The sequence below is a fragment of the Strigops habroptila genome, chromosome Z (assembly GCF_004027225.2).
Source record: "Strigops habroptila isolate Jane chromosome Z, bStrHab1.2.pri, whole genome shotgun sequence".
NCBI classification, from domain to species: Eukaryota; Metazoa; Chordata; class Aves; order Psittaciformes; family Psittacidae; genus Strigops; species Strigops habroptila.
The window spans coordinates 40,101,233-40,121,723 of record NC_044302.2 but is presented as its reverse complement, the minus strand read 5'-3'; the positions used below and the strand labels follow the sequence as shown (position 1 = coordinate 40,121,723).

Sequence of the window (20,491 nt, the reverse complement as noted above, 5' to 3'; positions counted from 1 at the left end):
GAGGTTCGAAGTCTATGAAATTTATAACAAATGGTACAAGCAAACACACACACACATACAAAAAAGGTGCTTAAAATTCACAGTTTTGAAAAGGGTATATTTCTGTAGTAGTAGTAGTCAGGGAAACCTGAAATACTGACAGATGTCTGTCCATCTGTCCACAGTCCCACTAGTTCATAGGCATCATAGGCAAAAACCCAAGGAAATACATATAACCTCCTCTGAAGGTAAACATATGCAGGTATCAAACAAATAAGTCAGGAGAGTCTGGAGCTACCAGTATTAAGACACTCAGCAATATTTTCAAAAGCAACTTAGTTATGGCAGGAGGCTGTAGCTTTTGGAGATGCAGTTAAAATGCTGAGCATCAGCTGAAATGCAGGAACTGTGGTACTTGCTTAGCCTCTGATTATATATGGAGTAATTAAACTTAAGTCTGATCCAGCTGATTTACATGCTTGAAGTCCAAGTTAGCCCTACCACTTAAACCAGGAAAGAGACCCTAGATCAGCATTTGGGTTTCTATCACTGATGTACTTGCTGCATCCTAAAATTCACAGCATAGGTGTAGGAGGTACAGGTGTCTAATTCTTCTGAATAGGCTTTGTTGAACGTTGGCAAGTTGAGCAAGGAGCAGGGAATGTTGAAAGAGTACTTTGTTCCTGCAAGTAGTTAAATGTAGGAGAAGGTAGCCTGTAGCAGCTGGCTCTTTATTAGATAAGATACAGCAACCGTAATGGCCTATAATTTACTTTGAATGTTGGAACCCTAGTTCAGATTCTACGCTGTGTGATTATATCAGAATTGATTCCAGATACATCAATTTTCAGATGTCATTTTTGATCCCCTTGTTCATACAGTAATCTTAGCTTCTAAGCCTTAAATTCTCATGTCTAGAATTGTTAAAGTGCATAAAATGCTAAGTTCATGAGACAAAAGAAGATGGTAGTAGCCATATAATGCAGAAGTTGGGAAACTTTGCTACTGCAAAAATTGATTTTTTTGGAAATGAAAGAAGTGACACAGTAGCCGGCACAGTTTTTAAGATCTACTGACAGGTAAACATATAAAGAGAATTCTTCTCCAATTAGATCTTGCAAGAGCCACAGTCAGCGGACTTTGGGAATCGCAAGAAAGCTTGTCTGCCAAATTACTCAGTAACATCTGTGCTTATGAGATGATGCCTGCGTGCAGGAGGGGGAATGTGTAGAACCTGGGAACTTTATGGGCAGGAATACAGACTTTCATGTGAAGGACAGCTTGGGGAAACGTTACCAAGATTTTACATTTGCGTGTCTGTGGAATGACACATAACTGCCTAAAATCCTTTTTGAAAATGGAAGCCAGCACAGAAATTACATCGAAGTTTCTGATTTTTTCTTTTTTTTTTTTTTCCTTAAGAGTTTAAATGAAAAAGGTGCTGGCAGAAATGACTGTGGCCATTCAGCTATTGAATTAGTATAGAGTATGAGACAGACTGAAAGAATCAATTTGCAGACGGCGTTTGAGTTAACTTGGACTGTATTAATTTCCAATCAGAGTTGTGTCATTCCCCACTCAGTTTTTATGTTACCACAGTTATGTGGTTAAACTGCTCTTCATAATCTAGCATTTTCCCCCATAACTTGTCATAGCATAATCATGTACTAACCTTCCTGATAGGCAGGTTATGCCTATGATATGCATCATGCATATTTTAAAAATGTTTAGTGATGACTCCTGCCTTTCACTGAAGTCAATGACTGTGGTTATCTTGAAAGTTATATTTCCTTCTAACTCAACTACACTGGGTTAAATTTTTTCCAAGACAAAGAATGTCCTTTATGTGTTTTCAGACAGGAGGAAGCGCTGCTTAGTGAAGAGGATACTGGAAACAGAGGGCTAATAACCATTTTTGCCCTTAATCATATGTTTAGCAGAATAGAGGGTACAGCCACCTACAGTTCTATGAAAAATGATTGTGTTATGTCAGTGACCGTTCACAGAACAAACTAATCTTTTTGGTTAGTGGTATCAAAGATGAATATCAGATAATATAATAAATGTTTATCCCTTTCAAATCTGTGCCCATTCCTGAGAAGTTTTTTAAACACTAACCAGGGCTTATGAATGAGTTGCAGTACCATGGTGTAAGCTGCTTAAAGATGAAAAATGGTTAAGAAAAACTTAGAAGTATCTGACCTTTTAAAAAGGCTTTAAGGCTTAAAATGTGCATCCTGCTGAAGAAGGACATAAAATATTTCTTCTGTGTTCATTAATTTTTCTGCAAAGAACTAGGTGACATTTTTTCCATCTTGCCCTGTAGACATGTGCTTATGCTGTGGCATTTTTATAGCTTGTGCTCTTTCTGTAACCTGAGCTATGCTTTACTAGATACACTGCTGTAAATCTTCTTAGTAAAATAGACCTTTTGACAGAATCAAGAAGTCTAGAGGGTGTTTGACTATTAGGCGTTTAGCAAGAAATGAATCATTCAATTTCAACCCTGTAGGGAATGTGTAATGTAGTTACAGAGCTTCAGTATCACCAGGCTACTTTAGTCCTGCCAGTTTTCGAACTAGGGCCTTAAATTAATCAATCAATCAGATTTTGCTGAATGGTTCATAATGCAATTAAGAATCACAAGCAGTGAATGACATGTATCTCTGGAGCGTTTTGTCTCTGCAGAGTTTCCTTTGCACTCCCTTCCCATATGTGTCGATTTCTTGGAAATTCATCTTCTGATGACACAAAATAAGATGTAGTGGGTATTTAAAGTGGATGATGTCCAAGTGATGCAAGTCACTTTTGAGGAAGGGAGCAAATATGGAGTCTTGAGGTTCTAGGGACTTTCTGTGTTTTTTCCTGGGGTTCTTTTGTTTGCTTGTGGAAAATCTCACAGCATTCTGATACTGTGCAGGTTGCCTCCCAAGAAATAAACTGTTCTCTATCTTCAAATATCACAATTAATACTCAGAATACACAACATTGTGACAATAAATAATCATTACAGCAGTAGCCTGTAAAATGGATTTTCTTCAAGTATTTGTTTCAGTTTTGTTGTTCTGTGTTTCTTTCCTCTTTCTTCTGAAAGCCATCTGTCCTGTTTGCCTATACGGAAAAATTAAAGCTGAGTTTGTAGGACTTCTGAGTTTTGGTTAATGTCAGCTTATTTCAGTAACGTGTAATAATTTTAAGAAATGGTTGCCAGTTGAAATATTTACTTGTAACACTACTGTATATTTCACTAAAACATCATCCTGCTGTAAATTCTGACTCTGTGTATTTGTTAGTTACAGTGATAGGGAGAAATAGACATGAGAAAGAGGGAGAAACACCTTTTAGATAGATTTTGAAAAACATGGCGTCTTAGCGTGCCGTGCTTTGGGACCAGCTGTGTACATGCAGCTGTGCCCCCTATAGGTCTCTGCATAGCACTGACATGTAAGCTATCGTGAATTTCTGCCAGAGCTACTTCTCCATCAAGTTGGTTATCTCAAGCACATGATACTTCTTGCTCTATTGTTTTCATTGTCAGGAAAATTGTTTGTCCTTGCTTTCAAGAATTTTTAAATTCCTTGTTAGAGCTGGTGAAACTGAGATTAATAACTGATCCATTGGAGAAGCAGCTTTTTTATATCCTGTCATGTTTAAGTTGCTTTCACTTGATAAATTACAATAATGTCTTAAATGTTGCAAAATCTCTAAAAAGATAAAAATTTCAAATAAAGCTTTCTTTGTTTGTAGTCTTAATCTGCTTTGTATGCAATGTTTTATGATAGTTTTCAGTCATGCAGGCATAAATGTTTGTTCCCTTTCCTTCAAGAACTCCTTCCACAAGCAAAGAGAGGGATGAGCTGAGATAGTGTGGGAAGTCAGTTTTCCTATGTTATTTTTTGCAAGAAGTTGTGTTCTGGGAATGAGTAATGAGAGGAAAATAATCTCATGCTTAGTGACTGGTTGGAGCAGTTCTTTGACAATGGATTTTCTTTGGTTTGTTCATAAAATTCTTATGGTCTGCAGGCAACTGTTACCCAGATATCCCAAAGTACTCAGACATGGGTGCTTCTTAATCGATGGCTGATAGGAGAGGATGAGGTGAATGAATTTAGAAGATGAAATTTGGGAGTCAGACTAGCAGGAGCGTGTCTGAGCATCACAGGCTGAAATTGAAATTCATAGGAGCTCTGTTGTGAACTTGTACAGTGCACTTCAAAAATGCGATGCACTTCGAAGAATTGAGCTTTCAAATGTTGTATTGGAGAGCCAGAATTGGTCTGTGCTGTTGAAAATTATGACCATTTCTGCTGCCTTATAATTTCCAGTCTATAAAGTAAGGATGTTTATAAATGCTTGAGACATTTTAATTGTACAGAGAGTGTTTAAAGGAGTGGCATATAGTGTCCAGTGTTGATTTTGAGAATGTGATAGAGTAAGCAGCATGAAAAAAAAAACCAAAACAGTTTAGGGAATATCATGATTCTTTACTCATTCAGGTATTTTTATAGAGATTCAGTAAATTCACACCTAGATAATCTGATAGGATTTAAAATACACAGGCTATGTAAAGCCTTCTGTTTCAGGTATAGATCAAGCATCGACTGACAGGATGTGAAGGAATTGCTGCCTTTTAGTGGTTTGGGTTTTTTGTTTTCCTAAAATACAGTTCTTTTCTGTTTTCTCTCATAGAGAAGAAAATAATTGGCGCCTGCCATGTTTCAAGTAGTGTTATCAGCATCCTGTGACTAAGACTGCAGGAGTGTCCTTTCCTTCCTAAGTCATTCTGAAGTCCTTCAGTCCTGTCACTCATACTGCTCTCTTCTAGCTACCTGAGTTTAGTTTTTCACTGTGTCAAGTTCAGCTAAAACTACAGTTCTTAATGTAACTGGAAAAAATTGTGAAGACAATTATACACAAATTTAGTTTGTTGTAAAAGAGTGGACTTTGGAATAAAAACTTACTAACAACATTGTGGGAGGAAAGGGATGCATGAGAAATACTTAACAACCTAATGAATTATAAAACTAAAACCTACTGTGAAATGTTTTCTGCCTGTTGTCAATGAGTTCAGTACTATTAGTCAGTGCTTTACTTTGAGGATGGTGTGACAAGACCCTTACAAGCTTCTGTGCAATTGGGATGTGGATACTTCTCTGTGGAAGTTCATCTTTTATTCTACAGAGGTCTCATTTGTGTTTTCATTTTAAGCTTATGTAAATATTTTTGTGTGTTTTTAAAGAACATGGGCAATGATGAGGGAAGAAACAGGAAGAGCTGGTAGATCAATACCTGGCTTTGAGCCTCGTGTCACTAGCAGAATATTGGAGGGCTTGATCATGGAATGCTTTACACAACACTAGGCCTGCTGGCAACAGGCAGGGTACACCTATTTGAAAGGAGGAAAAGGATCTTTGTACAGGAGTTGGCAGGACTTGTTAAAAAAGCTTTAAACTAGATTTGAAGGGGAAAAGGGATAAACCCAGCCTCGCTAGAGATAAGCTTGGAGGCAGCACACTGATGTTTGAGGGACAGTGTGTTAGCGAGGACCTTTGGTCTGCAATCTCAGTGAAGGTAGGGGAGGTAGAGGATGCTGCTTAGACAGCAGCAAAGATGCAAGAGTTGTTGATGTGTTAGAAACCACAGAAGCCCCTGAGAATGGTCATGTGGGAACAGGACTTCTCTCCCCAGAAAAGTTGTGGGATCAGTAGCCCTTCTGAAGTGCATCTACACCAATGCACACAGCATGGGCAATAAACAGGAGGAGCTGGAAGCCATTGTGCAGCAGGAAAACGATGACATAGTTGCCATTATGGAAACATGATGGAATGACTCTCACAACTAGAGTGCTGCAGTGGATGGCTATAAACTCCTCAAAACAGATAGTCAAGGGAGGAGAGGTGGTGGAGTAGCCCTGTATGTTAGGGACTGCTTTGATTGTCTGGAGCTTAATGATAGAATTGGCTAGGTTGGAAAAGGCCTTTAAGATCATCAAGTCCAACTGTTACTATGCCAAGTCCACCACTAAACCATGTCATGAGGTTATGCAGAGAGAAAATTAAAAGGGCCAAAACCCAACTAGAACTTAATCTGGCTACTGCTGTAAAAGACAATAAAAGATGTTTCTGTAAATACATCAGCAATAGAAAGAGGGCTAAGGTGAATCTCCACTCTGTATTGGATACAGGGGGAACATAGTGGAAAAGGATGAGGAACTTAATGGCTTCTTTGCCTCAGTCTTTAATAGTAAGACCAGTTGTTCTCTGGAAGACAGGGGTGGGGTGCAGACTTAAGCCCCCATAATCCAAGGGAAATGGTCAGACACCTGCTACACCAGTTAGGCACATACAAGTCTACGGGGCTGGCTAGGATCTACCCTAGGGTACTGAGGGCACTGGTGGAAGTGCCCATTGAGCCACTCAATCATTTATCAGCAGTTCCGGCTCACCAGGGAGGTCCCAGTTGACTGGAAGTTTGCCCATCTACAAGAAGAATCTGGGGAACTACAGGCCTATCAGTCTGACCTGGGGAAAGTTATGGAGCAGATCATCTTGAGTGCCATCAAGCAGCACAACCAAGTGACCAGGCCCAGTCAGCATAGTCAGGTTTATGAAAGGCAGGTCCTGCTTGACCAACCCAGTCTCCTCCTATGGCCAGGTGACCTACTAACGTGCACATCGTCTACCTAAACTTTAGTAAAGTCTTTGATACCATTTTGCCCACAGCATTATCCTGGAGAAATTGGCTGCTCATACCTATAACGGTGTACTGTTCACTGGGTGGATGGCAGAGCCCAATAAGTAGTGGTGAATGGAGTTAATTTCAGTTGGCAGCCAGTCACAAGTGGTGTTCCCCAGGTCTCAGTACTCGCGCCGGTTCTGTTTAGTATCTTTATCAGTGGTCTGGATGAGGGGATTGAGTGCACCCTCAGTAAAGTTGCACATGACACCAACTGGGCAGGAGTGTTGGTCTGCTGGAGGGTAAGAAGGCTCTGCAGGGAGATCTGGACAGGCTGGATCAATGGGCCAAGGCCAGTGGTATGAGGCAAAAGTGCTGCGTCCTACGCTTGGACCACAACAACCCCCTGCAACGCTACAGGTTTGGGGAAGAGTGGCTGGAAAGCTGCTCATGAAAAAGGGCCTAGGGGTGCTGATTGATGGAGGTGAATGTGGGCCAGCTTGTGCCCAGGCAGCCAAGAAGGCCTACAGCATCCTGGCCTGTATCAGCAATCGTGTGGCCAGCAGGGCCAGGGCAGTGATCATCCCCCTGTACTGGGCACTGATGAGGCTGTACCTCGAATCCTGTGTTCAGTTCTGGGCCCTTCTCTGCAAGAGAGATATTGAGGTGCTGGAGTGGGTCCAGAGAAGGGCAATGAAGCTGGAGAAGGGCCTGGAGCACAAGTCTGATGAGGAATGGCTGAGTGAACTGGGGGTGTTTAGTCTGGAGGAGAGGGGGCTCAGGAGAGACCTTACTGCTCTCTATAGCAACATGAAAGGAGGTTGTAAATGAGATGGGTGTCGGTCTCTTCCTCCAAGGAACAAGTGATAGGATGAGAAGAAATGACCTCGAGTTGGATCAGGGGAGGTTTAGATTGGATTTTAGGAAAAATCTCTTCACCAAAAGGGTTGTCAAGCATTGGAACAGGTTGCCCAGGGTAGTGTTGGAGTTATCATCTCTGAAGGTATTTAAAAGACATGTAGATGTGGCATTAAGGGATTCAAGGCCAGGCTGGATGTGGTTCTGTGCAACCTGTTATAGTTGAATATGTCCCTGCGCGTAGCAGGGCTGTTGGACCAGATGACCTTTGTAGGTCCCTGCCAACTCAAACTATTCTGTTGGACTTGATGATCTTAAAGGTCTTTTCCAACCTAGTTGACTCTATGACTCTATGAATCTATGGTTTAGTGGTGGACTTGGCAGTGCTAGGTTTATAGTTGGACTTGATGATCATAAAGGTTTTTCATAACTATTTGATGATTCTATGATTATGTATAGATATAATAAGTAATTGTTAACATTATATGGGGGGAAAAATTTGTTTATTTCCCTGGAGATATTTTATGCTTACTTTAAACATATTAGAAGAAAAATGTTATAAGAAGGTCAGTTTTTTGTGTTAAGATTGTTTTTTGAATAAGTGCAGTATAGTCATGAGAAAGAAGACGATGACAACATGTACATGTGGGTGGGAAAAATATGGTTACAGGACAAATGGGGGTTTTTTATGTCCTGCTCTGTAAAGATTGTAGTACAGCATTGCCTGTAAACATGTAAATTTAAATTGACTTCAGAGAATAGTACAAGAGAGCCTCTCAAGAGCCTTGGGTGATTTTTTTATTTTTTTTTTTTCTGTTTGTAGCATAAATAATTTGTTTCATGATAAAGAAAATGGAACTGCTGTAGTAGGTTCACAGATACAGGGAGTATGCCAGGAAAAAAAGTGCTTAACAGCAAAGGATGATACAAGCAAAGCAAATGGATGTGAGGCCATTGCAAGGATTTGATAATGTTTTCCTAATTTGTCTAGACATTTCAGTGTGCAGGGATGATACTTTCAAAACCCTTGAAATTGTATAGTGAGTATTTATAATACTAATTAAAAGTTTGTTAGATGTTATGATGCTAATTTCAAGATTTATACACACTCCCCCACCCCTCCGTATTTATTCCTGTTGAGAAGATCGGAATATAATTTTCTGATCATGGCAATTTTGAAAAATAGTTGAAGGCTTGGATTATATTGGAATTTTGTGTGGTAATGTGGTAAAAGAAGGAAAAATACTAGTCTGGCACTCATTTTGTTTAACTCTTCATTACCAAGAGTTTGTTTCCTCCTTATCTGTGCATGTCTTAGTAAGGGATATAGACATTGTTACTCCATCTGAAGTTCCCTAAACCAAAGTCGTTTGTTGTTTTTGGTTAAGACAGGCACTGTTAAAGGGAAGGCTACATGTACATTTGCCATGCTGCTGAAAGCCGCCTAATGTTCTGTGAAGCCAGTGCCAGAATATAAATGTTGATTTTAAATCTGAAAAAATATGTGGTAGGGATAAACAGTAAAGAGATGAATAATGTGGGGTGTGGAAGGAGAAAAGATGTAGTGCTGGTTTATACCTGTTATACCTATTCCTGTTTATAGCTGTGTATGTGAAGGTGTTTTAATTGAACGTTTTAGTAATTCTTATTCTTGAGGGAGTCAGTGGTATGTGGGGAAAAAGGTAGTGTTTGTGTAGTCTGGACCGCTAAGGTTCTATTATTGCAAACCTGAGGCAGTTCAGGAAAATATACACTTCTGGTTTTTAATTACAGTCTTGTTAAAAAATAGAATCATGTGTGATCCAGATTTCCACAAAGTGTATTTAGGCATTGGAAATCATTATGAACTTAAACTGCCTGTTTTGTTTATTTTCCAATTAAGTCACCTTTGAGAAAAATAGTTGCTTATCTGGAGGAACAAATAAACTCTTGTATCTTTCTTCTATGTGTTGTTTTTTACCAGTTACTTTTTCCTAATATCTCTCCTTACCCTTACAGAAATCAATGATTAAAAAAGAAGATATGGCAAATGGGGATCTCAGTCACAGAGTAGCTGCTTAATTTTAAGTACAGTGAATTACTTAAGTTCTGTGCTATATTTGAGCCTTTGAAGCATCAGCACTGCTAATTTAACTGGATACATTAATTGTCCTTAATGTAAAACAGAGCTCATTGAAATGTGTAGATGTGATTTGTGGCTGTTTTTTGTTCACAAGATTGCTTGACTGCTTGCTTTTACTTACATAAGGTAAAGTATACACACATACATGTACACACACCTATTTATATATATATACACAAATACTTGGTAGACAAGCTCTTGGGCTTATCTTAAAAAGAGCTCTCTTTTCCCCAGTTAGAAGGGAAAATATACGGATAGTTGGCTTCCTATTTTGTTAGCTTTACTACTGACCTTTATTGCAGTCTGTAGGCAAGACGGAAAAATTGGCATGGGCAGGTTGTCTCTAACCTTTTCTTTTGTGGTCTGGCAGAACTCCTAAATTGTTAGGAAATGAGACTTGACAGTTTGTGTTATTAATTGGAAAACAATCTAACCACATTATGACTGACTTCAGTCTAATACCTCACATCAGTTGACTCTTGTCATCCTCCAGGGATGCATCACCTTTTTTTTTCTTTTTTTCTTTTTTTAGTGCTATCACTCAGGACTTCAGGAAATGTCATTATTCAAGGAATGTAGAAAGTAGAGCCAACGAGGCTTTAAAACAGTTCTGTTCTCATGTGAAATGTGATTTATATAATGAAGTGATACCAAAGACTGTGGTAAATGAAGTTTATTGGCAGACCTGACTTGGCTGCACTGAATCTGAAATAACCTGCTGTGTACCTGCTTATTCAGTTTAGCCTGTGTGTTTTCTAGCTGTGACCAGTGCCACTCTAGGTATTGAAAGTACAAAAAGACAAGTACTGTTTCCCATATTCATATATCAGACTTTTAGTTCAATACATTGATCGCATTTAATTATCTGAACTTAATCATTTCCTAAATGCTATGTTTACTTTGTTAGCAATAAATCACGAGTATTTTTTACTGCAGTAATTCAGAAAAGCATTTGACAGTATTGTCTTCCAAGTAAGTGGCTAGTTAGTAAGCAACAACTACATAGCTAGATTTAAGTTGAGATTTGAGCTTAAAACAGGAATTTGCCTTTTTTTGTCATACATAAGTAGAATTTTTCAGTACTACAACTAAATGATATTTAGTTTGAATTAAAAGTTAATTCAGCAGCTACTTTGTGAAAACAGCCTGCTGACAGCTTTTGTAAAAGTTACATTAATTCTTCCATTAATTTTAAGACCTAAGAATTTTAATTTAGTTAAGTGATTTAATTTTTTTTTTTTTCATATATAGCAATTTCTATTTTCTTCTCTCAAGACTGGTGATTTGCTGTTAAAATTTAGAGTCTCTTGAAAGAAAACGTCAGTAATGAAGGGTGATAATCTACTTTGTAGAATTCTGTCAAGAGCAACTCTTTAAATTGTCGGTTTACTTTTTTTTTTCCTAAGGAACTAAGGGTCTGTTCCTCACTAAAAGTCTCTTTCATGGTGCTATAACTTTGATATTGGTAGCTGTCTCTTCCCAGCCATCATTTCACTCCAGCTGCCTTAGTGGTGTAACAAGGGTGTAAATATTGACATTATCTCAGATTGCTTTACTGTTCCACCCTCAACCAGCACTGTGTTTCACCACACACTACCTGGATGCCCCTTATAGAATGTCCTCTGTGGCACAGGATCGCTTGCCATTCCACTTGGCTTGCTCTTTTGGACTTGATTTTACTTGTAGATTGCTAGCTGTAGAGTCCTAGCATTGAAGGATACTGCCTTCAAGAGATTTTGACTTTATTCTTCTCACCAGGCGAGATACTTAGCTATTTCTACTTCTTGGTGAAGTTGTAAGATTAATTTCAGTTAACTGTTACTTCAGCCAAGTATTTTCCCTCTCTTTTGTCCCTTTTGGAAGAGCAAACTCCGACCCATCTGAACCGTAGTCTTACATTAATACAAAATTTCCAGACTTTACTATTCTCCTAAGAATGTATAGGATCAATTGGAAGATAATTACAAACAAACAAACAAGCAAAAGTTTTGGGTGAGAGTAGAATTACAGTTAGAAATTTCAGATGTCATCTTACTAATACTTCTTTGTTTTCAAAAGGAAGAGTGTTTCAAAAAGAGTAAACAACAATTTACAATCCCAGTCCAAAATCCTGGGAGAAAATGTTTAGTGATAAGTGGTTCCAAAGGCCAATAATGTACTCAATTAAACTAAGAGTTTAAAAGTTCATTTCAGTTAAATTCACATTCAATTTATATATGTCATCATGCAAAAATACTAAATTCTTTAAATCTTCACTAGTGTTAGTAATGTGTACTGATTTTTCTCTGTACTTTTGGGAATGTCGCACTAGAGAGTACTCCACAATTATTTAGTCACTGGGTTTCACTGGAATCTGATGACCAAGGAATAAGCTTTTAGTCCAGAAAGACAAGCAGGGGGTGGCTTGTCATACCTATTGTGTTATGGTCTGTTGACCACTGTACAGCAAATGTGAGATTTGATAATAAAAATGCTAAGGCCACACAGAGAAAGAAAACTGAAGTACAGTAGCCATATTCTTCGTAATTTCTCAGATTTATTCACATTCACGGTATATACAATACACTGAAGTTGTATTTCTCTACTATTTACTCGTGAAACAGAATACTTAACATGAAGCGAAAGTCTTCTAGAAAGCTTGGCCTGTTACTTGGAGGTTTTGTTTGTTTGTTTTTAATACTGGGACCAGCTACCCATGGAGCTGCTAAAAGAGAAGTGTATTAGTCAATCATGTTGCTCTGCAAAAGGATAAGGATATTTCTGAGCTCTGTAAGATGAATCACATGTTGAAAAAACGTGGTGTTGTGTGTGTTTAAAAAAAAAAAAGTTTTGATTTGTAATTTTTTTTAAACCATGGATGAGTCTGTCATGGAAGAAGACTCCTTAAATCACCTTTCAAGCTAAAGAACCTATGGGCAAATTCTAGAAAATGCAATCCTTCACTGTTGCCAAATTTTAATGAAGCTGGATTTGTCAGCAGAGTAGGTGATTTTTTCCTCCCACTAAGCAGTTATATTATTTTCTTATGTATGAAGACCACACACAGTTCTTGGCGCATTTCCCTGGAGTTTTGGCAGTTTGTCTGCACAATAACATTTAATTTCTATTTTACCTGCTTTGTTTTAGAGTAAGTTATCTAAGGGCTAGTAAATTGTGATATTTGTTACTCTGTCCTCATTTTTTCAGTGACTCCTGCTTGTTTCCGCCAAACACAGCTAGCCTCTCATTTTTATTTCTCTGTTTCTGCAGGCTGCCTTATATCGGCTGAGTGGGGATTGGAATCCTTTACATGTGGATCCAAGTTTTGCTGCTCTTGGAGGTGAGCTGAGGGATACCATTGTATTAATGTTTGGCTGAAGGATGATGTAAATGTATTTTCAATCTCCCCCCTCCCCCCCCCAGTCTGTATGACTTTTAACAAACTGGAAAAAAACAGTACTTTTTTAAAGCTGTTCTTAAAGTCACCATTAGATGTCTTCAGAGTTCTGTGTGACACTTCACTGTAAGCATTACCTACAGTGGAAACCAGCCTCCTACCCTGTTTTGCTTTTAGACCTTATTTGTTGCCACTATCCCATCTTTACAGCCTCTGTTTCATAAGAAAATGATTCCTTAAGAAATATTCAAATACCTATAAGCAGAAATAATTGCCTGTCAAAAGCTTCAGGAGGAATTGCATGAGGTCTGTGATAGATAATTCTTTCTAAGTAAATAATTTTGAGAGTATGTTGGTCTTAGTTGCTTAACTTGCTTAACTGCATCTCTTGCTAGTGCAGTAGCTTATTCGTTTATGTAATGCTACGTGCCAGAGGAACAGATCGTAGACTGCATTAACTGATTCTTGCAGAGAAGAGTTGCTAATTGCTAAAGAAGGGTCTGTTTTCTTAAATTTCTTTTGTAAAGGCATTTTTCTTTTCAGGCTGTGGTAGTAGTACAGTGTGATTACTACAGGCAGACAGCAATTTTGTTTACTTAAGAAATTTTCCTGAATAAGTGTGCTACCATCATCATCTTTACGTGAAAATATTGGTCTGTAATAGTTGGTCTGCAGTTTTCCAGTGACTGATTTTTGATAAAGAAGTATCACTGTATGGTGTTCTTACTAAGATAAATAGAGCAGAGTTATGCTTCTTTATTCAGATCATGCTTAACATACTTCCACAAATAGTCTCCTTTAATAAATACATACTAATTTTTTGGTTAACTGTTTTGTATAATTCCATGTAAATTTGTGTTACTAAATAATAATAACAAAATACCAGAGTCCATGAAGAGATTGCTGTGGTTTATTAAACCATTCTATTTGTTTGTTCGGCTGATGATTTTGGATAAATATTTAGATGGAATCACCCCATTAATCTTGAAGATGGTAGAGGAGAAAAATACCCGATTATAATTGAAAGCACAGAGTATAAAATAATAACAACAATAATCCTGTAAAAATGTTACAAAAGAAGTAGAAAACTTCTACCTGCTCACACAGAGAGCACTGGCACTTAGGCATAGTGAAAAATAAAACTGACTCTGTAGACGAGGTAGTCTCTTTGAACACAAAACTGCTGCACTGGATTTTATGGAATAGGAACTCTGGCAGTATCCTGTTCAAATACCAATACTAACTGTAGGTTCAACCAAAGAATATTACTATAGAGATACTCCACAAATATTCTGTAGTTATAGAAAAGCTTTTTTCTTTGGGCATGTTCACACACCTTCTTGTCTTTAATCTCTGTATATGTTCTCTTTGACTGGCTTTTACCAGCATGCACAGGAAGCAAGCAATCAGTGTAACGCGCACAGGTTGTTCCAGGATTACTGTTAAGCCTTCCCGTGGGTAATGTTTCAGAGGAGACAGGCTACATGAAAACACCTGTTTATCTTCTTGTGCCTTTATGCCTGTAGCTTCTGAGTATTTCTGAGATACTAGAAAGTGAAGGCAACATTTACTTTGTTCTCATTTTAGTCTAGATAAAAAGTAACTTGATTGTCTTATGGATTTTTCTTTGAGAATGCATTAGTTTTATAAAGAAAATAGAGGGGAGAATAGGACCGTATGTATTTGTCTGTTTCTGAGTTCTGAAAATAGTGGTGGGTTTTGGTTCTTGCAAGGTGAATTGAACAAGGCTTTTTAAAGAACTATATGTCTCTATAACATTCTGTATGAAAGATAGTGAGTACTGAAACTGTTACAGTAATACTAGTAAGCTGTTTTAAAATTGACTGCACGGTATCTTTGTGCTTTCAGAAATACTTCCTGCACAGTGTACAGAGAAGAGCATGCTATTAAAAGTGTGTATATTCAAATATTTTTTACGTGACAGAAATGGTAGAATGATCAGAATGGAATAGTTAAAGCAAGAAAACAGAGTTAGGTTCCTTTTAGCCGGTCCTCTGTCATATCTCCTAACCTAACGAGTCAAAATTCCTGTTTTTCTTCCTTACTCGTTTCTCATCCTTACTATCCTGCTAGTCTTGTCTTCCCTTTGGGCCATGTCTCAGAATTCCCATCTTTCCTGGCTCTGAGGTCTAGTGGCTTTTTTGGGTCTGTCTTGAAGGTGCTTTCTCCTTCTACATCTTCTGATTCTTTGCAGGCTAGACTTTCTCTTGTCTGCTCTTTTTTGTTTCTTTGGGTTTGGTTTTGGTTCTGCCTTTTTTTCTCCCAGCTGTTGTCCCTTGGGACAATTTTTCATGCTGTGTAGATGATGTGAGGTGTTGTTTGGAGCTCAGAAAAAATCAGACTGGCAGCTGAGAGTGGCAGATGAGTTTCAGGCAAAACTGCGTTCAGAGCCAAATCTGGACAGACCTGTCTTGAATCCCTGGCCTGTGGAAAGTATGATCAATTACTGTTCCTGTGCCCTGTCAAGTCAGAGCAACTTGTTAAGGGATCAGAACCTACTCAGTACAACAGAATCTTTAAAATTTATCCACTGCACTTTAGCAAATATCGGGGCAGTTTTCAAAGGGTTATTGTGTCAGACTTTGACAGGACTAGAAGAAGATTCAGCACTAATACAAAGATTGTCTTCTGCCAAGGTTCAGCTCCAGTTCCAAAGCACGGAACTGCAACGAAACCTGACCAAAAATGCCAGTGTAAATGAACACTGTAAATTTGTTGTTGTTAGATGTGTTCAAAATGTTTGAAATCTTTTCAGCTTTCTATCCTTAATAAAGTTAATCCTGAAGTGTGCACAACATTTGAAGAATTTTGGCAACCATAAATAGGAATTAAAAATGGGAAGCATCAAATAATCTTAATATCACCACTTTCTAACCATTACCATACCTCTTATTCTTGAAATGCATACTTCCACGTAACTGTGTATTTGGTGTGCCTATGCATGTATACTAAAAAGGTCAATCTCCTTATTTTTCATTTTGTCACCTCTACAGAGAGGGACTAATCCTACTTCTGAGTCTTACAAAGTGTTGGAGTGCCAGTTCTCAGCACTTTACTTTGACTCAAAGCAGAGGAGACAATAAATGGCAACAGATACTTTTCCAGTGAGATAAATTATGTTACAAAGTATTAAGAACATTATTGAAGGAAAATACCATGAATAAAATATCTGTATTTGAGAAGCAACATGCAAACTCCTAAGATTAAGAATGCTACTTAAATGTTACTCTTTTTTCAATAGGATTTAAGAAGCCTATACTTCATGGATTATGCTCCTTTGGGTTTGCTGCTAGAAACATTTTGAAGCAGTTTGCAAATAATGATGTGAACAGATTCAAGGCGATCAAGGTCTGTGTGTTCATTCTTTGCAGTTAATTTTCTTTATTTTTCTGGTTTTAGTGTCAAAAAAAAAAATCTTCAGGGTGGAAAAAGGCTTTTGCACTGTCTTAACTGTCACAATTGTTTTTACTTATTGCTGCTTGAATTTTAATGCCTCTGTCTAGTATGGTTACTTAAATATTTAGGCTTTCTACATTGACTAATTGCCTGATTTTTCTCTTTCCTTTTTCTCATTTCAGTAGAGCCTATGCTTTTAAGTTTTGCATGTACGTATTGTAGGTTTGTTCACATCCACACCTTTTTTTTTTTCTTTAGGTTCGCTTTGCGAAACCAGTCTTTCCAGGGCAAACTTTACAAACAGAAATGTGGAAGGAAGGAAATAGAATCCATTTTCAGACCAAGGTCAGAACACACTCGCCATGAGGGTTTTAGAGGAAGATGTATTGGTTAAAAGACTGGGGGCATGAGGGGAAGCAAAAAAAGTGGCTTATCAAGGACACCATTGAAGAAGGTTTTGTAAAGACCTGTGAATAGAAGGAAATATTCTTACTTATTTTTGGTGTCAGTACGATTCCATTAAAAATACCATTATACTCATACGACTTACAAATCATACACTCCTTACAATGAAATGAGCTCTCATATTACTTATTATATTGCATTTTCTGTGTTTTCCACTGTGGAAGAGCAAAAAGCAATCATTCCTAGGTCAGCATAGCTTGTACTTGATTTCTACAATTACTCATAACCATGGATATACATATTTTTTAACATTTGTTTATCTTAAATCATCTCCTGACAGTTAGTTTATGCAGGTAAACTTCTACAAATTTAGCTTAGATTGAGTTGAGTTTAAGCTGCTCAATACAGAACAACCTATGTAAAAATTGAAGTTTCATAGCACTTGGGCATAGTAACTACAATAAAACAGAATTATAGTTTTATAAATTCACGTTTTGTATTATTCTGGTTTTTGGCATTGCTGTTAGCATTTTGTGTGGGTATCTGTAATCCTCTCCTACATTTAATAGGATATTTTCTGGAAGCTAAGGGTAAAATACTCTCTGCAGGGTAAAAAATTAAATTCCCTTTGCTTCTGTTGTAGCATTCTATGAAACTGTCTGTTTCTTAAGCTATGTTTGCTGTTGGTATTTGTCAGTATGTGTGGGCTTATGCAGATGCAATTTACGTTGCTTTGGAGGGCCAATGTTTTGCAGCCCTATCTCTAAAAATTTAGCCAACTGTTGACAAGTGAGTACAGCAGCAGCGATAGTGGCAGCTGCAGGGAGGATTGTGAAGACAAAATCAAATGATGAGAGTCATCGTAAGGACATGGGGTTGCTGTTTCCACGGCAATACAGCTTTGAGGAATAAAAGTGACTGAAGGAGGTAAATTTTGTTTGCAGACCTGATGATCGTTAGCAGCTATAGAATTTCAGAATGACAACAGCATCAAGGCTACTGTGTACAAACTCTTGTCTCTCCTTACTAGTAGTAAACACGACAGTTTGGTGCCTCAAATGAAATTTGAAACTTACTGTATTGGAGATGGCATATCTATATTCAGTCCTGACAAAATTTCTAGCCTTCAGGTATTTACTCTAGAGGGTTTGCATGTGAAGGTTAAATTAACAGAATTCATTATATAATTCCAAGCCCTTTGGAATTTGTAAGCAGAGTGGGATGTTTTGTTGTGTTTAAAAGCTGGATTTGTTTCATAATTGCTAATATGTAGAGTTCTGTGGGATTTTGGTACACTTCCTTCCCCCCCGCCCCCCACTAGGGTGGAGTCATTTTGGATACAAATGACAGTGTTAAATAGGATTATAGAAAACTGCCTTGTTTCAGCAGTTATGAATTGTTTAGAATTCTGTTTCTTACTGCATTTTGGATTTGTCTGAAGTAAAGCTATCTTTAAACTTGCAATAAACTCAAGTTAAATCAAACTAAAGGTAGACATATGAATTCAATATGCTGGTCTAAATCCATTTTCACCGTTGTCTGAAGTGCAGTGGTAGGGTGTTAGGCATGATTTGAGTAATAGTTGTTATATAGTCTTTCTGTGTTAAATTCACCTGTGCAGTAAGGTCAGCTGTGATACTGGATATTTCTCTGCTTTGGCTATTTATCATGTAACTCTGTATGCATTATCAGTGAATCATTTTGCTATCACCTTTTTGCTTCCGTAAGTCAGAATGGTTTGTCAGACCCTTTAAAATGACTGCCAAAATGAAACTCATTTTCTCCTGTGACATGACTATTTTAAAAAACTAAAACAGAAGGGAATTCAGCTATTTTTCATCCTTCTTCTAGTTTCTATTTTTACAATGCTTGAAAAATTGTTTCTAGTACAAGTTGCAGTGTAAGGCACCTGGAGATAGTGAAACTGTCTAGATGAACTCTTGACAACTGTGTATTTACCTCAAGAAAAATGATATCTGTCTCAGAACTGTTTATGAAATAACATTAACAGTAACTTATTACACTGGAGGTTAATTTTCAGATAAATAAGTTTTTTCTACCATTTTGTGAACATAGAAATATATTTTGGTATAATTTCTCATGAAGCAAATAATTACATTGAACAGCTGTTGTAAAGCATAGTAGACTAACTTGCCTCAAGACTATAATGCGTTTATGTGTGGGGTTCTCTGGAACTTCTGTGTTTGCTCTTTCCTTCATCTTTGATTTTAAAAATGTAAGGAAAACTCCTTGGTTGTCATTCTTTTGTGATTTTTTGCAAATATGTTACCTCTTTAATGTAATTTTTGCCCCCACCACAGGTCAAAGAGACTGGAGAAGTTGCTATTGCAGGGGGCTATGTGGATATAGTACCAGCCTTGAATAAGACTTCTGCTCGGGAGCCTCTGAAGGTAGGGAGAAGCAATAGAAGTCTTGACTTGCAAAGCAGAATAGTTAAGCTTTATTTTTGTGAAAAAACGTGAAAAATACTTAGATCACTAGTCTTATTTGCAGTAATTAGATGAGTATACAAGTTCAGAGATGTAAACACACATGGTTGTATATACAGAAGCTGAAAGATCTGCTTTGGGAAAAATAGAGATGTTTTAAGATACACAGGATGGCTGATGTTTGAAGTGCTTGATGCCAGTTGAACTGTTAGGATAAGCATTGCGTTTTTATGTGGCAAAATGAATGAGGGCATGCACCAGTGAGGGCTACAAGTTTTGAGCACTGGCATAACTTCAGACTGAAATTAGTCCTTATAATTTGGGACTGTACCTGTAAAAAGAGCATTTTGGTTTTATTTTATAGATGTTGATTATCAAACTCAATGTAACTTATGACAGTGTGTTGTCTTACTTAATTTTTTCAGAGAGACATGGGGAGAGTGGCAGGAAGGCATTGGAATAACAGAACAAATGAAAATGAGATAGTGTACCCATAGAAAAGAACAGTTTTGTCATTGAATCACTTTGAAAGACGGCTGTGACAGCTGTTTGTGCATAGGGATAGGCCTAACACACAATACACACTTTATGCTGTATATATTTAAAACAACCCTCTTCATGCCTTCATTAAGCCTTGGGTACAGCATTTAAGACAACAGACAGAATGGTACAAGGAATGCCAAGGATGTCCTGCATTCTTAATGTGGTCTAAAAGACATGGGTGCACAATGCATTGCCTTAATAAACTGCCATTTTTTCCCCATTGATTCCTGTCTGCAAAGGATGAAACTTTAATGCATTGAAGTTTATGAAGTACTAAGATAGTGACATTTGTAGAAAGCTGCTGATACATTCCTGGAATCTCTTTTCTTTTTGCTGGTTGTGTTTAGTCCTCTAACATTGTGAACTGTTGCCAGATCTGCATTTGAAGTTCAAACATGTAAGCATTATGACTTTTCAGTAAAATAATTACAGAGATTTTTTTTTAACATGGGCAGAACAGGGTTTTTTTCTTCAACCTTACTCTGAAAAAAGGTGCTTTCGCAGAAGTTTGCTGACAGAGGCAGACGTCTACCAGAGAAAATGAGCCTGAGTGAGTGAAGATTGGCAAATTTAGATGTAATTGGGAATTCTGTTATGTAATGGAAAAATGTTAGGCTTAACCAAAGAGGTGACAAGGTAGGAGCGTGAGGAGTATTGCATGTTAGA

At 37.6% G+C, this 20,491-nt stretch overlaps 1 protein-coding gene across 3 annotated transcripts in view; it reads left to right on the top strand.

Moving 5' to 3' along the window:
- The window catches only part of HSD17B4 (hydroxysteroid 17-beta dehydrogenase 4), a 63,337-nt gene that overhangs the window by 30,055 nt on the left and 12,791 nt on the right, over positions 1-20,491 (top strand). For all 3 annotated transcript variants that reach the window (XM_030512124.1, XM_030512125.2, XM_030512126.1), the window contains 4 exons: positions 12,884-12,953; positions 16,273-16,379; positions 16,686-16,772; positions 19,154-19,243. In XM_030512124.1, the coding sequence (XP_030367984.1) occupies positions 12,884-12,953; positions 16,273-16,379; positions 16,686-16,772; positions 19,154-19,243 (354 nt within the window). The remainder of the gene's footprint in view (positions 1-12,883; positions 12,954-16,272; positions 16,380-16,685; positions 16,773-19,153; positions 19,244-20,491) is intronic.